This window comes from Artemia franciscana, chromosome 16, assembly GCF_032884065.1.
Source record: "Artemia franciscana chromosome 16, ASM3288406v1, whole genome shotgun sequence".
NCBI classification, from domain to species: domain Eukaryota; kingdom Metazoa; phylum Arthropoda; class Branchiopoda; order Anostraca; family Artemiidae; genus Artemia; species Artemia franciscana.
The window spans coordinates 10635798-10650803 of NC_088878.1; the positions used below are offsets into that span (position 1 = coordinate 10635798).

Genomic DNA, 15006 nt, shown 5'->3' on the forward strand with positions numbered 1-15006 from the left:
ATTCCAACTTATTGTCTTGGAATTCCAGTATGGTTCAAAAATAGGTATATTATACGAAAATTCGGAATATTTGATTTTACCGTTAATAGGGATCAACAATACGACCAATTTCTTAGACGATTTAGAAAAAATTGAATAAATTTTCCCCTTAATTGTCTCATTTAATGGAAAAACAGTTTTGTCGTCATTTCTGTAATAAAATTGATATTCATGCGTTATGTTTATGGGTCATATTTTGTGAGTGGTTTTTTGAGTTACGTGCAAAAAAAAATTATGATCTTCTTATTTTCATTAGAAGTGTAATTTTTATATTTTTCAGTTTTTTTTTTCATACTCCTCCGTGTACATCTTTTGTATGTATAGAGGCAACAAATAAATTATTATTACTATTGTTATTATTATTAGCAATATTAATTAAACACTTAATTCTAAAACACTCTGGTGAAAGTCTAACTCATTAATAAAATTTTATTCTTACAGTGTTTTTGTTTCTAACCTCTATTTATCAATACTCACCTTGTGATAAACAACCCCCTGTTTGTCAAAACTGTGTTTTATTTAAGATGCTCGTATGGGAGTTGTTTTGAGTGTTATGTTTGTAATTAATTACTTAAAAAATCCTTAAATACCGACGCTAACGGAAACCAAAAAGTCAGTGCAAAATCCTCTAACTAGAGGATTTTGCTAGAGGATTCGATATTCGATAAATATTTCGATATTCGAATATTCGAATATTTCGATATTCGAAAGATATTTATCGATATTTATTCGATATAAATATCGAAAGTAAAACAGTTCAAAATAAATGAAACCTTTTTATTGACAGTGAATAGATATAAAATTATTTAACTGGATATTTCGAGCACATATAAGTGTTCATCATCAGCAGAGTTTTACTGCTGATGATGAGCACTTATATGTGTTCGAAATATTCAGTTAAATAATTTTATATCTATTCACTGTCAATAAAAAGGTTTTCATCCCTATTTTGAACTGTTTTACTTTCGTCATGGAAAAGCAGTGTGGTCTTCGAAGTTACCTACATATAAATATCGAAGCTTAAGGATATCAACTAAATGAGTAAAATCGAAGTGAGTATGGAAGTTTTTGCAGAATATTTGATTAACGCTTTGCGTTGTATTAAGAGCATTGATTTGTAACTTAAATTCAAGTTAAGCTATCAAATGATTTTAAACGCTTCTCCAAAATTGTATTTATTAAAGCCATAAAGTTGGATGCTTAAGTCTAGAAAAATAAGCCGTATAACTGAATATAGGTCCCTGTAGAAAGCTTCAGAGATGCTGTTTGGGGTAGTTGGTCAGTTCCCCGTGAAAGCTAATATGCATCTGAAAGTGTGCCTAACAGGAAAATATTCTTTAAGTTTTGTGAAAAAATGTGCTTTTTGCCCAGTATTGTCCACCCTAAGAAGCATCTTTGGCTTCTTCTTCCTTTCCCCTCCCCCATAAAAATATCTAGTAAACCCAAAAGCTGGGTTGGATTTTTTGTTTGGTTGTCATTGTTATAATTATTTCAAATTTATTTTATTCCTTTTATAGAGCATTGGTACTTAAGCAAAGAATAGATATAGAGTATACTTTCAAGTCTGTTTATCTGGACTTTGAATGTAGAATAGACTTAAACGAAACATAGATATATAATATAAATTTAAATTAAGCTACCTAAATTTTTTTCCGAAATTGAATTTATGAAAGCAGTTTTCCATTTAATTGAAGATAGGATTCTTTAGGAAGATTCAGGGGTATGCTTTGAAGGAGCAATAGTTGATCCAACTTAAATTCTGTGCAAAAATGTGCTTTTGTCCAATCTAATCCACCCTAAGAGACATCTTTGGTTTCTTCTTCTTGTCCCATCTCCCGTATAACTTCTAAAATAAATATCTGGCAATCTTCTGCGTTTAAATCAATTTTTGTCTTAGCTGTCATTTGCATAAGTACTTCTAATTTATTCTATTTTGCTTTGTAGTGCATTGAAACTCGACTGAAGGTCTCCCTGCCTGAAGATTTAGGCTCAGCGTTGAGTGATGGTGTAGTTTTGTGCCATTTGGCCAATTCGGTTCGACCCCGAAGCGTCAGTAGTATTCATGTCCCTTCTCCTGCTGTGGTAAGCATTTTGCCGATTGGTTATAGCAAACAATCCAGTTAGGGAAAATTGTAAAATTTTGTTTTATTGATTTAATTAGTGACTTCCTACAGTATAATCGTAAATTCTTTTCGTTACTTCAAATGCTAGGGTGGAGATGAAAGGTTATAAAAAATATTTTATGTTTTAGTGATTATTCTTTCTCAATAGTAATTTGACTTAATTTTTTGTTTTGACTAAATATTTGATAGATGATGATATTAGTTGTTGAAAGCTCATCAATTCAAACTTTAACTTTACCTTAATTTCTATGTTAATTTTCAATGTTATAATAAGTACAAAAGAACATATTTGTAATGTAATCCGATTACAATACAATTCGTATTGAATATAAGTCGATAAATACGAATAAATTTTCAATATAATTTGCTATCTCTAAATTTTGACAGTATACCCTTTGGGAAAGTGGGGATGGGCTAACTTTTGACTCACAAAAAGGCTGCTAGAACTTTCGATTTTCAATCAAATGAGTCATCCTCAAAGATTATATGACCACCCCTTACATAAAACCTTATACGCCTTCGGGGTGTGACATAAAACACTTTCCCCCGGGCTCTGGGGGATTGTGTCGACCCCGGAGGCTTGTTGTCTGATGTATGAACTATTTAAAAAATGGATATCTAAAAATTTGTATCGTATGGGGTTGGGGTGGAGGGGGGAGGCTAGTTGCCCTCGGATCTCTTTTGACTCTAAAAAATGAACTAGAACTCTCAATTTTCAATCAAATAAGACCTATCTGAACTTTGTAGGAGTATCCCTTCCATAAGAGCCATATATGCCCCCAGATCATAACTCACTACCCCCTTCCCCCGAGCCCTGGGGCTGCATCGACACCGGAGTTTTTCTTATCTGAACTTTGAAGTATTTTTAATAAAATTGCTATCTCAGAATTTTTATTGGATGGGTTTGGGGGAAAAAGGGTATGGAGGAGCTAATCGCCATTTGATCTGTTTTGACTCTTAAAAAGTGAACTAGAGCTTTCCATATCCAATCAAATGAGCCCTCTCTGAAGTTTGTACGAGGATCCTTTTCATGAGAACCACATATACCCCGAAGACATAACTTACAACCCCTTCTCCCCGGTCCTGGGGGTTGTGCCGAAACCGGTGTTTTCTAATCTAATTTTTGAACTATTTAAAAAAAATGATTGTCGCAAAATATTTATCGGATTGGTTTAGGGAAAAATGGGGATGAGGGGGGAGGGTAGTTGCCCTCCGATCTCTTTTGACTCTTAAAAGTAAACTAGAAATTTCAATGTCCAATCAAATGGGATAAGAACCATATATGCCCCTAGGGCATAACTTAGAAATCCTACCACTGGGCCCTGGGGGGGGGGCTGTATCAACACCGGAGTTTTTGTTATATGATCTTTGAACTATTTTTAACAAAATGGCTATCTCAAAATTTTCATCGGATGCATTTTGGATCAAAGGGCGTGAAAGGGCTTTTTGCCCTCTGATCACTTTTGACTCTTAAAGAGGGCACTAGAACTTTCGGTTTCCAATTGAGTTCTCTCCGAAGTTTATGTGACGATCCCTTCCATATGAAGGGCCTGTGGAAAAAACAAATAAATGAAAAAAGATTGGAGCCGTATGGCCTTTACTATAAGCAACGCTATAGCGTTACCTCTAATAAAGGGTGTACTTTCAGTTAAACTTCCGGTAATAAAAGATTTTTTTTTGAATTGCGGTATATTGTTCTTAAAAGAAGACTGTTTAACGAATCATAGCTCTGGCTTCTTTGTTTTGAATACCTGTTTGTTTTGGGTTTCATTTATGCCTCAGTAGCAAAATATTTTTGTTCGTTTTAAGCTTGATTTACATATTCAACTTAAGCTTTAGTCGTTTTGAGATCTTTTTTTTTTTATTTATATTAGTGCCTGTCGTATTTTTTTTGCTATGATTATTTTATTTAATTTCTGTTTGTTTTAGGTTTCATTTATTGCTCAATAGCAAAACATTTTTGTTCTTTTTAAGCTTGATTTTTAAATTCAATTTAAGATTTACTCGTTTTGAGATTCATTTATATATTTATATTAGTACCTGTGGTATTTTTTTTATATTTGATTTCTCTTTGTTTTGGGTTTGATTTATTCTTTAATAGTAATTTCTGGTTGTTTTCAGTTTGAGTTATTATAGGTTTCTATTTTTCTGCTCCTAAGTTTAATATGGCCTTTACTATTCTTTAGGAAACTTCTTTTTTGGAAATTTTTTTTTTTTAAATTAATGTTCCATGAAATAACTGGCATGGCTTCCTCCATTCAAGCAATGCTTGTGTACCCCCTACTTTTAAACTCAGAATTCCTTTATTACACATGTTTTCTTTGGTTAAATTTTATTTGAGTTTTGTTGTTTACTAAAAAGATTATTAACAATAATATAAAAGACATATGGCACCTTGAGAAAGCCTTTTATAAAAGAATTGTGTATTAAGATAGTAGATTGACTTATTCTGTTGGTTGTTTTTTATCCTATGCTATAGACAATAAACCCCCTAAAGATCCATTTTAGTAGTTCGAATTTTCCGTAGTTCTTGTCATCTATGCCGGAACTATGAAAGCTTGAACACCTGATTGATTCCTAAAATGTTCATTCACTTAACTCAATTACTTTTGAAGATAAAAAGTTTTATATTCTAGAATTGTTCCTTTCTAAAACAGTTTGAGATAGGATAGCCTAGCATGAACAAGGGTAATCTAGTGCCAAAACTACCCTTCTAAACTAACTATAATAATAACACAGTTACTTAATTCTCTTTGGAGAAACTCTACCCGATTAGTTTTCATATCCACTTCTAAAATTACATCCCATCACTTGACACTATCTTTTTTAGTCTTAGTCTTTTTTAGTCTTTTTAGTCTTTTTAAGCATAATTCTTAGAAACTAGGCAGTCAATCATAAATTTTCGACGAGCCGGATTTACAAATAAATCCGGCAGTTCATGCAATCTGCAATCCATCAATATATGGTTCATAACAAGAAATCTCAGAACAGAGTTCATTTTGTCTGAGTACTTTATACAAAACACTTTTTAAATGCTCTTGGAATTCACCTTTTATCGCTAATAATTATTTTAATTTCTCTATAGTGACATCTAATCTTCTTTTTCCTCAGCCGAAGCTCCCGCTTCCAAAATGTAAGCGGAATATTGAGAATTTCATCGAAGCTTGCCGGAAGATCGGAGTAGAGGAGGTAAGGCTTTTTTTGTGTACATTGGTGTAAATTGTGCTCTTGATTCTTGGTTTTCTGCTCATCTGCCAGAGAAAGGATATAGGGGAAGTCCCTGTGAACCATTCGAAAACTCACAGAAACATTTTGAGGAACAGGGGTTATATCGGCCTTAAAATCATTGATTAAGAAATATTCTTCTCAAACAAAAGACTAAGATCTGATTCCAATTGTTTCTGGAGTCTTGGATTGTTCTGATTTTGTATAGATAAATATATTTTCTATAGCTATACTGATGATTTTGATTTATTTGACGAAAGATTAAAAAAAAAGATAAACGGTATATTTTATTTTATATGCAGAAGTTATAACTCTTAATTTGTATACCTTGCGCCAAGTTTTGTTCGATGTAAGGTAGATTATAAAATGAATGCAAATTTTTATAGTTGTGACTTTCTAATTTAAAAAAGGGGTATTTTAATGATGGAGCATCTATTTCTCATAAGTAATGCAATGGAATTTTTGTGCTTTCAGAACGTTGTATTAAGATAAAATATTTGTTGTAATAAGGTTTGATTTGAGATAGAATAATCAAATCAAAGAGATTTATCTGTCATCTTTCATCACTTTTAGTGCTTAAATGATGCAATAACAGAGATTTATGAAACTATCGGCAAATGAGGGATTTTTTTTTTTTTTATTTATTCAGTAAAAGACCGTACTGACCTTTATTTTTATTGAATCAAATGTAACCTGTTGATCACGATTGCTCATATCTGACTAAACTGTTCGCTCTTCAAATCATCTGTTCACTGTTCACATCACCCTTGTCGCTTTTGATCTTCTACGCTGATATTATTAGAAATAAATTAAAGAATATGCTTACATTGTTACCGTTATAAAACACCATCTTTAAAAAACTTGAAATTGAGCGTGGACATGCTTAAGCACAGAGAAAAAAATTAGCAAAATATAAGTCAATGGTGTCAAGTGACAGCCTCAGTCATTGTAAAATGAATATTGCAATACTTATAGCAGTGGCTCTACTGCAATTTCACTCTTCTAAAGTATTTCGATAAGGTATATGCCAGCCACTTCCTTGTAGAAGCTTAAAACTTATGCCATCAAAGGGTATTTGGTATTTAAAAACAACTTGTCAAATTTTGAGTTTATATTGTAAAACGTAAAACGAGGAATAAGATCAAATTTGCAGCACATATTTTTTGCTGTATATTTTTCAGATCTCACAGGCTGAAAGGGTATTATGATGTAGTACTGTTGCTTTTTCAATCGTACAAAATTGATTTTGTCGCTTCCATGGAGACAGACGCTATAACCAACTAAGCCATAAATGGCTAAGGCCGATCTAGCCGAGTGGGTGGCTTGCTAGACTTAAAATCCTTTGAAGACGGGGGCTCGAATCCTTGTGTTCCTGGCTATATGGGTAGGAAAGTAGTGTGACACTGTAAGCTCAGCTAGAGATGACCCAGCTTTAAATAGGCTCCTGTAAAATTTTGGGAAGGTAGACAGAAAGGTTCTGTTAAAGCACAGAAGGGTTGTCCCCCAACCCCCATTGCGCTTGTTTGCTGAAGGGCCATGAAACAGAGGTCAGCACCACCGGTAAGGACTGTAAAGTCCAATGCCATGTTCTTTACCTTTTTTACCTTTACCGTGGATACAGTATCATAACAAACATAAATCTTGTTAATTTTCTTTTGATTCCTAGTTAATGCGAAAACGCATACTTACATTGAAGCTTTTTTCTACAATTCCAAATTTGGCGGAGTTCCAATTTGAAAGCCCCCAGATTTTTATTCTTCAAGTCTTTTTGTGTTTCATCTTTTCACGTGATAAAATGCGTCGAAATGCCAATTCGGTACCTTTCATCGGAATGATCAGTTCGATATATGTGCTTGCTACAAAAACTTTGTAAAATAAAACGTAACCAGGTAGCAGACCTTTTGATGATAACTTTGTACAAGAAGTTCGTGGACCTGTTTGGAACCCAATTGACATATAATCATGGATAGTTGGTACGCCTCCATCCCGAAGGCTGCAGAGCCCTTGAAACATCCCTTCAACATGACCAATACCGGGACTCTTCAAAAAACCTCAGTTTCATTTGGAACTCTTCCAGACAAGGGTGCGTTGAACAGTGTTTGATGTTTTGCTTTGACTAGGAACTAATCGTGTTTTCTGTTTCCTAAGATTATGAGTAGTCTCTCTAATCTCTATATAGGTAGGTCTAGTCAGACTGCCCAGCACAGACTAGCTTAAAGAAGTAAAGAAAAGACAAATCAAATAAACAGAACTAATCTTGTTATTTAGGTTTTAACTAAGGGGCTTTTCAGTTTGCTGGGCATGCTAGACGGGATTGGGCGTGTCTTTCTTTTTTATTGTTTTCCTCATTAGTTTCCGAATTTGCTTCCTCTTATCAGTTTCTTTGTATTAGACACAAGTACTAGCACTGTTGATAGCTCGCTGAAGTGCAGAACTGAGTCAGCGCAGCTAATCGTGTCTCTGTTTCCTAAGATTATGAGTAGTCTCTCTAATCTCTATATAGGTAGGTCTAGTCAGACTGCCCAGCACAGACTAGCTTAAAGAAGTAAAGAAAAGACAAATCAAATAAACAGAACTAATCTTGTTATTTAGGTTTTAACTAAGGGGCTTTTCAGTTTGCTGGGCATGCTAGACGGGATTGGGCGTGTCTTTCTTTTTTATTGTTTTCCTCATTAGTTTCCGAATTTGCTTCCTCTTATCAGTTTCTTTGTATTAGACACAAGTACTAGCACTGTTGATAGCTCGCTGAAGTGCAGAACTGAGTCAGCGCAGCTAATCGTGTTTTCTATTTCCTAAGATTATGAGTAGTCTCTCTAATCTCTATATAGGTAGGTCTAGTCAGACTGCCCAGCACAGACTAGCTTAAAGAAGTAAAGAAAAGACAAATCAAATAAACAGAACTAATCTTGTTATTTAGGTTTTAACTAAGGGGCTTTTTAGTTTGCTGGGCATGCTAGACGGGATTGGGCGTGTCTTTCTTTTTTATTGTTTTCCTCATTAGTTTCCGAATTTGCTTCCTCTTATCAGTTTCTTTGTATTAGACACAAGTACTAGCACTGTTGATAGCTCGCTGAAGTGCAGAACTGAGTCAGCGCAGCTAATCGTGTTTCTGTTTCCTAAGATTATGAGTAGTCTCTCTAATCTCTATATAGGTAGGTCTAGTCAGACTGCCCAGCACAGACTAGCTTAAAGAAGTAAAGAAAAGACAAATCAAATAAACAGAACTAATCTTGTTATTTAGGTTTTAACTAAGGGGCTTTTCAGTTTGCTGGGCATGCTAGACGGGATTGGGCGTGTCTTTCTTTTTTATTGTTTTCCTCATTAGTTTCCGAATTTGCTTCCTCTTATCAGTTTCTTTGTATTAGACACAAGTACTAGCACTGTTGATAGCTCGCTGAAGTGCAGAACTGAGTCAGCGCAGCTAATCGTGTTTTCTGTTTCCTAAGATTATGAGTAGTCTCTCTAATCTCTATATAGGTAGGTCTAGTCAGACTGCCGAGCACAGACTAGCTTAAAGAAGTAAAGAAGAGACAAATCAAATAAACAGAACTAATCTTGTTATTTAGGTTTTAACTAAGGGGCTTTTCAGTTTGCTGGGCATGCTAGACGGGATTGGGCGTGTCTTTCTTTTTTATTGTTTTCCTCATTAGTTTCCGAATTTGCTTCCTCTTATCAGTTTCTTTGTATTAGACACAAGTACTAGCACTGTTGATAGCTCGCTGAAGTGCAGAACTGAGTCAGCGCAGCTAATCGTGTTTTCTGTTTCCTAAGATTATGAGTAGTCTCTCTAATCTCTATATAGGTAGGTCTAGTCAGACTGCCGAGCACAGACTAGCTTAAAGAAGTAAAGAAGAGACAAATCAAATAAACAGAACTAATCTTGTTATTTAGGTTTTAACTAAGGGGCTTTTCAGTTTGCTGGGCATGCTAGACGGGATTGGGTGTGTCTTTCTTTTTATTGTTTTCCTCATTAGTTTCCGAATTTGCTTCCTCTTATCAGTTTCTTTGTATTAGACACAAGTACTAGCGCTGTTGATAGCTCGTTGAAGTGCAGAACTGAGTCAGCGCAGCTGTGCATGTTCCCACTCAACTCCTCTCTTATCAGAGTTTCACATTTTGCCCTCTTCATAGAACCACTTTGTCTTTTTTTGTAATCTCTTGTTTACCCCTGTAATAACATTCTCTTTTCCATGTATCTCCATGTGGATTGCAATTTTTGGCTTTCTTCTATTTTGCTATCGTCATTCTTTTCATATTGCATCTTTATAAACCGTAGCAAGTTCCAATCATTGTTACTGCGGGTGGACTCACCAGACCGGATCATGACTCGAACCAGAAAGGCCCGTTGCTTCCATAGATCCACCCATAGAGGAGTTTGTTCGCACGCGTTATTCGATTATGGTAAAAGCCAGCCTCCATTTGACATTTTCTGCAAATCTGCAAAGGTCCAGTTTTTGTACCTAATCAGTCTCTACTATTCGAGTTTCAAAAAATGTTTAGAAAACTAACGTCTTTGGTAAGTTGTCTGCCAATCTGCAAATCTGGACTTGTAGTCCTGGTCTTGACTTTGCTTATTGGCATTCTTGGCTTCATTCTTGATTGAAATGCCAAATGTAGATCGGATTCACCATTTTGACATACTCCAACAAGCACTAAGATTTTCTGTCATCGATATGAATAACTAATTAGCATTTGATTGACACACAAATTTGTGCGTCACTTATTGGTAGTTGCACATTGTCCAATGTCAGTGGGGCTAACGTAATATGACTCTATTTATAGTTTGAATTATCCTGTTGTCAATTGAACTGATTTATGCCAATTCATCATTATTTTTTATTGAATTTAAATATTTAGTTATTATTATTTATGTAAATAAGGTTGGTGAAATCCAGAGTTAGATGTTTAATTTCCTGAATAACCTTACAAGTTCAGTGTGTAACAAGTCAACCGTTGACAAGAGCAATAGATATGTTGTGACTAAGTGCAGTTGATTTTGTTTTGTGTCCCACAATTAGTTTGTTTTGTGTGACCCCCCCCCCCCAAAAAAAAAATCAAAAATATGCATTGTGTGTGTGCGAAACAGATCCAAGCGATTTATTTTTATGTTTAATTTTCTGAATAACCGCACAAGTTCAGTGTGTAACAAGCTAACAGTTGACAAGAGCAATAGATGTGTTGTGATTAAGTGCAGTTGGTTTTGTTTTGTGTCCCACAATTACTTTGTTTTGTGTGTCTCCCCAAAAAAGTTAAAAATATGCGTTGTGCATTTGCGAAACAGATCCAAGTGATTTACGCTATTCAAAATCCACTCTGCCAGTCAAAGGACTATGTGCTTTATTTCAAAAAGGTAAAATTGGCTTTTATTTTTTCCATGAAGCTCTTTAGAAAGTAGTTTGGGTTTCAGGGCTCTAATGTCTCATCCCACCGGTACCTCTAGTGTTACTTTATGTATATTTTTGAAGTCACATTGAAAATTTCCTACATTCAGACCTCTTTCAGTGAAGAGCTGTCTGCAGTAATGTTTTGTCTGACTAATCTTTTTTTTTTTTTTGAGGTTGGCTGAAAAGTACTAATTTTGCCTATAATTTGTTTTCACTACAATAAAGATCTATTATTTTTTTCTTTTAGAATTATCAGTAACTATCGTGGTGTTTAAGAGAAGTCGATAAGTCACAAGAGTTATAGTTGTGTTTCTATTGATTGAAATGGACTTTACTGGTTATGTGAATCCGACAAAAGAAGGGTATATGCATTGCGGGGTCAAAATAAATGTACCTGTGGAATATTGGGGTTGGAATTTATCGACTCTTAATTGTACTCTCGTATTTTTTCTCTTAATCTTTAGAGACAATGGAGCTCTGGAGCTCTGGAGTTTGCAAACTCCAGAGCTTTAAATCTGTTTCTTATGTACATATTTGAGAAGCATGATGAAGGGCTGGTTATTTCATCTAAAAAAGGTAAAACATTAGCCCATCAACCCTTGCCCACAACTTTCAAAAATATCTAAATCATCCAGCCTTCTGATAACTAATATCTTGTGACCATGCTGAAAAAACACAGTATATTTTATCAGCTCAATTTTGACTGCCTTTCCTCTGTTACCAGTCTTTTTGTTTTTCAAGAGTATTGCAGCTATTGAAATGCTTTAAAAATTTCGATGGTTAAAAAAATGGTCATGGGTGTCTAATCAGATAGGAGGTCTTATAGATAGTTTGCTAATGACATGACACCAAGCCAAGATTCCCAGTGTTATCTCAGGAATATATATAATACTACAACTACTAGCAACTCACCGCATCACCAATCCACCTGTGGTCAACACAGCTACACACGCTCTGCCTCCATCCCAATCTTCCTGATTTCTCTCTTTAAGAAATCTCTTTAAGAAATCTGATTTCTCTCTTTAAAGAGATATCTCTCTTTAAGGTTGCAGTGCCTCCTTTGCAGCGGAAAAAGAAAAGGAAAAAAGAGGAGACCATTAGTGCAAATTAAAGAAAATTGTCTTTCCTTGTTGTTCAGTCACATGGAGAAACGCTATGAACCGTTTGTTCCTCATGTTGTCTTTCCTTGTTGTTCAGTCGCATGGAGAAACGCTATGAACCGTTTGTTCCGTCTGTTCCTCATTTACGTGTACTTTAGCAAACCTGGTATTTTAGGGCTTACTCTTCATTTTTAAAAGGCAAAACGGGGACTTATCGGCTTTTTATCCACAGCTTTCAAATATTCCTAAATCCTGCAGCCTTCTGGTAACTAATGTTTCTTGGGCACGCTTAAAAAAGACCTAAATGTTGTTGTTTTTATCAATTCAGTTTTGGCTGCTTTGTCTGTGTTCATCATCTACAAGTACTTTTGCAAACCTGGTATTTCCGGGCTTTTCTTTCATTTCTAAAGGTAAAACGGGGGACTTATCAACTTTTTATCTACAGCTTTCAAATGTTTCTAAATCCTCCAGCTTTGTGATCACTGATATCTTGTGAACACGCTGAAAAAATCACACTATATTTACCAATTCAGTTTTGGCTGCTTTGCCTGTGTTCCTCATCTACAAGTACTTTTGCAAACCTGGTATTTCCGGGCTTGTCCTTCATTTCTAAAAGGTAAAACGGGGGACTTATCAGTTTTTTATCCTCAGCTTTCAAATATTTCTAAATCCTCCAGCTTTGTGATCACTGATATCTTGTGACCACGCTGAAAAAATCACACTATATTTATCAATTCAGTTTTGGCTGCTTTGCCTGTGTTCCTCATCTACAAGTACTTTTGCAAACCTGGTATGTCCGGGCTTGTCTTTCATTTCTAAAAGGTAAAACGGGGGACTTATCAGCTTTTTATCTACAGCTTTCAAATATTTCTAAATCCTCCAGCTTTGTGATCACTGATATCTTGTGACCACGCTGAAAAATCACACTGTATTTATCAATTCAGTTTTGGCTGCTTTGCCTGTGTTCCTCATCTACAAGTACTTTTGCAAACCTGGTATTTCCGGACTTGTCTTTCATTTCTAAAAGGTAAAACGGGGGACTTATCAGCTTTTTATCTACAGCTTTCAAATATTTCTAAATCCTCCAGCTTTGTGATCACTGATATCTTGTGACCACGCTGAAAAAATCACACTATATTTATCAATTCAGTTTTGGCTGCTTTGCCTGTGTTCCTCGTCTACGTGTACTTTTGCAAACATGGTATTTCCAGGCTTGTCTTTCAATTCTAAAAGGTAAAACGGGGGACTTATCAGCTTTTTATCTACAGCTTTCAAATATTTCTAAATCCTCCAGCTTTGTGATCACTGATATCCTGTGACCACGCTGAAAAAATCACACTATATTTATCAATTCAGTTTTGGCTGCTTTGCCTGTGTTCCTCATCTACAAGTACTTTTGCAAACCTGGTATGTCCGGGCTTGTCTTTCATTTCTAAAAGGTAAAACGGGGGACTTATCAGCTTTTTATCTACAGCTTTCAAATATTTCTAAATCCTCCAGCTTTGTGATCACTGATATCATGTGACCACGCTGAAAAATCACACTGTATTTATCAATTCAGTTTTGGCTGCTTTGCCTGTGTTCCTCATCTACAAGTACTTTTGCAAACCTGGTATGTCCGGGCTTGTCTTTCATTTCTAAAAGGTAAAACGGGGGACTTATCAGCTTTTTATCCTCAGCTTTCAAATATTTCTAAATCCTCCAGCTTTGTGATCACTGATATCTTGTGACCACGCTGAAAAAATCACACTATATTTATCAATTCAGTTTTGGCTGCTTTGCCTGTGTTCCTCATCTACAAGTACTTTTGCAAACCTGGTATGTCCGGGCTTGTCTTTCATTTCTAAAAGGTAAAACGGGGGACTTATCAGCTTTTTATCTACAGCTTTCAAATATTTCTAAATCCTCCAGCTTTGTGATCACTGATATCTTGTGACCACGCTGAAAAATCACACTGTATTTATCAATTCAGTTTTGGCTGCTTTGCCTGTGTTCCTCATCTACAAGTACTTTTGCAAACCTGGTATTTCCGGACTTGTCTTTCATTTCTAAAAGGTAAAACGGGGGACTTATCAGCTTTTTATCTACAGCTTTCAAATATTTCTAAATCCTCCAGCTTTGTGATCACTGATATCTTGTGACCACGCTGAAAAAATCACACTATATTTATCAATTCAGTTTTGGCTGCTTTGCCTGTGTTCCTCGTCTACGTGTACTTTTGCAAACATGGTATTTCCAGGCTTGTCTTTCAATTCTAAAAGGTAAAACGGGGGACTTATCAGCTTTTTATCTACAGCTTTCAAATATTTCTAAATCCTCCAGCTTTGTGATCACTGATATCCTGTGACCACGCTGAAAAAATCACACTATATTTATCAATTCAGTTTTGGCTGCTTTGCCTGTGTTCCTCATCTACAAGTACTTTTGCAAACCTGGTATGTCCGGGCTTGTCTTTCATTTCTAAAAGGTAAAACGGGGGACTTATCAGCTTTTTATCTACAGCTTTCAAATATTTCTAAATCCTCCAGCTTTGTGATCACTGATATCATGTGACCACGCTGAAAAATCACACTGTATTTATCAATTCAGTTTTGGCTGCTTTGCCTGTGTTCCTCATCTACAAGTACTTTTGCAAACCTGGTATTTCCGGACTTGTCTTTCATTTCTAAAAGGTAAAACGGGGGACTTATCAGCTTTTTATCTACAGCTTTCAAATATTTCTAAATCCTCCAGCTTTGTGATCACTGATATCTTGTGACCACGCTGAAAAAATCACACTATATTTATCAATTCAGTTTTGGCTGCTTTGCCTGTGTTCCTCGTCTACGTGTACTTTTGCAAACATGGTATTTCCAGGCTTGTCTTTCAATTCTAAAAGGTAAAACGGGGGACTTATCAGCTTTTTATCTACAGCTTTCAAATATTTCTAAATCCTCCAGCTTTGTGATCACTGATATCCTGTGACCACGCTGAAAAAATCACACTATATTTATCAATTCAGTTTTGGCTGCTTAGCCTGTGTTCCTCATCTACAAGTACTTTTGCAAACCTGGTATTTTAGGGCTTGCTCGTCTATATCTAAAAGGTAAAACGGGGACTTATCGGCTTTTTATCCATAGCTTTCTAATATTTCTA

General features: G+C 35.4%; 1 protein-coding gene across 2 annotated transcripts in view; it reads left to right on the forward strand.

Annotated features, from left to right (window-relative positions):
* Window positions 1-15006, forward strand: part of LOC136037060 (DISP complex protein LRCH3-like) — a 120132-nt gene that overhangs the window by 81868 nt on the left and 23258 nt on the right. For both annotated transcript variants that reach the window (XM_065719495.1, XM_065719496.1), the window contains exons 12-13: window positions 1984-2121; window positions 5274-5351. In XM_065719495.1, coding sequence (XP_065575567.1) covers window positions 1984-2121; window positions 5274-5351 — 216 coding nt within the window. The remainder of the gene's footprint in view (window positions 1-1983; window positions 2122-5273; window positions 5352-15006) is intronic.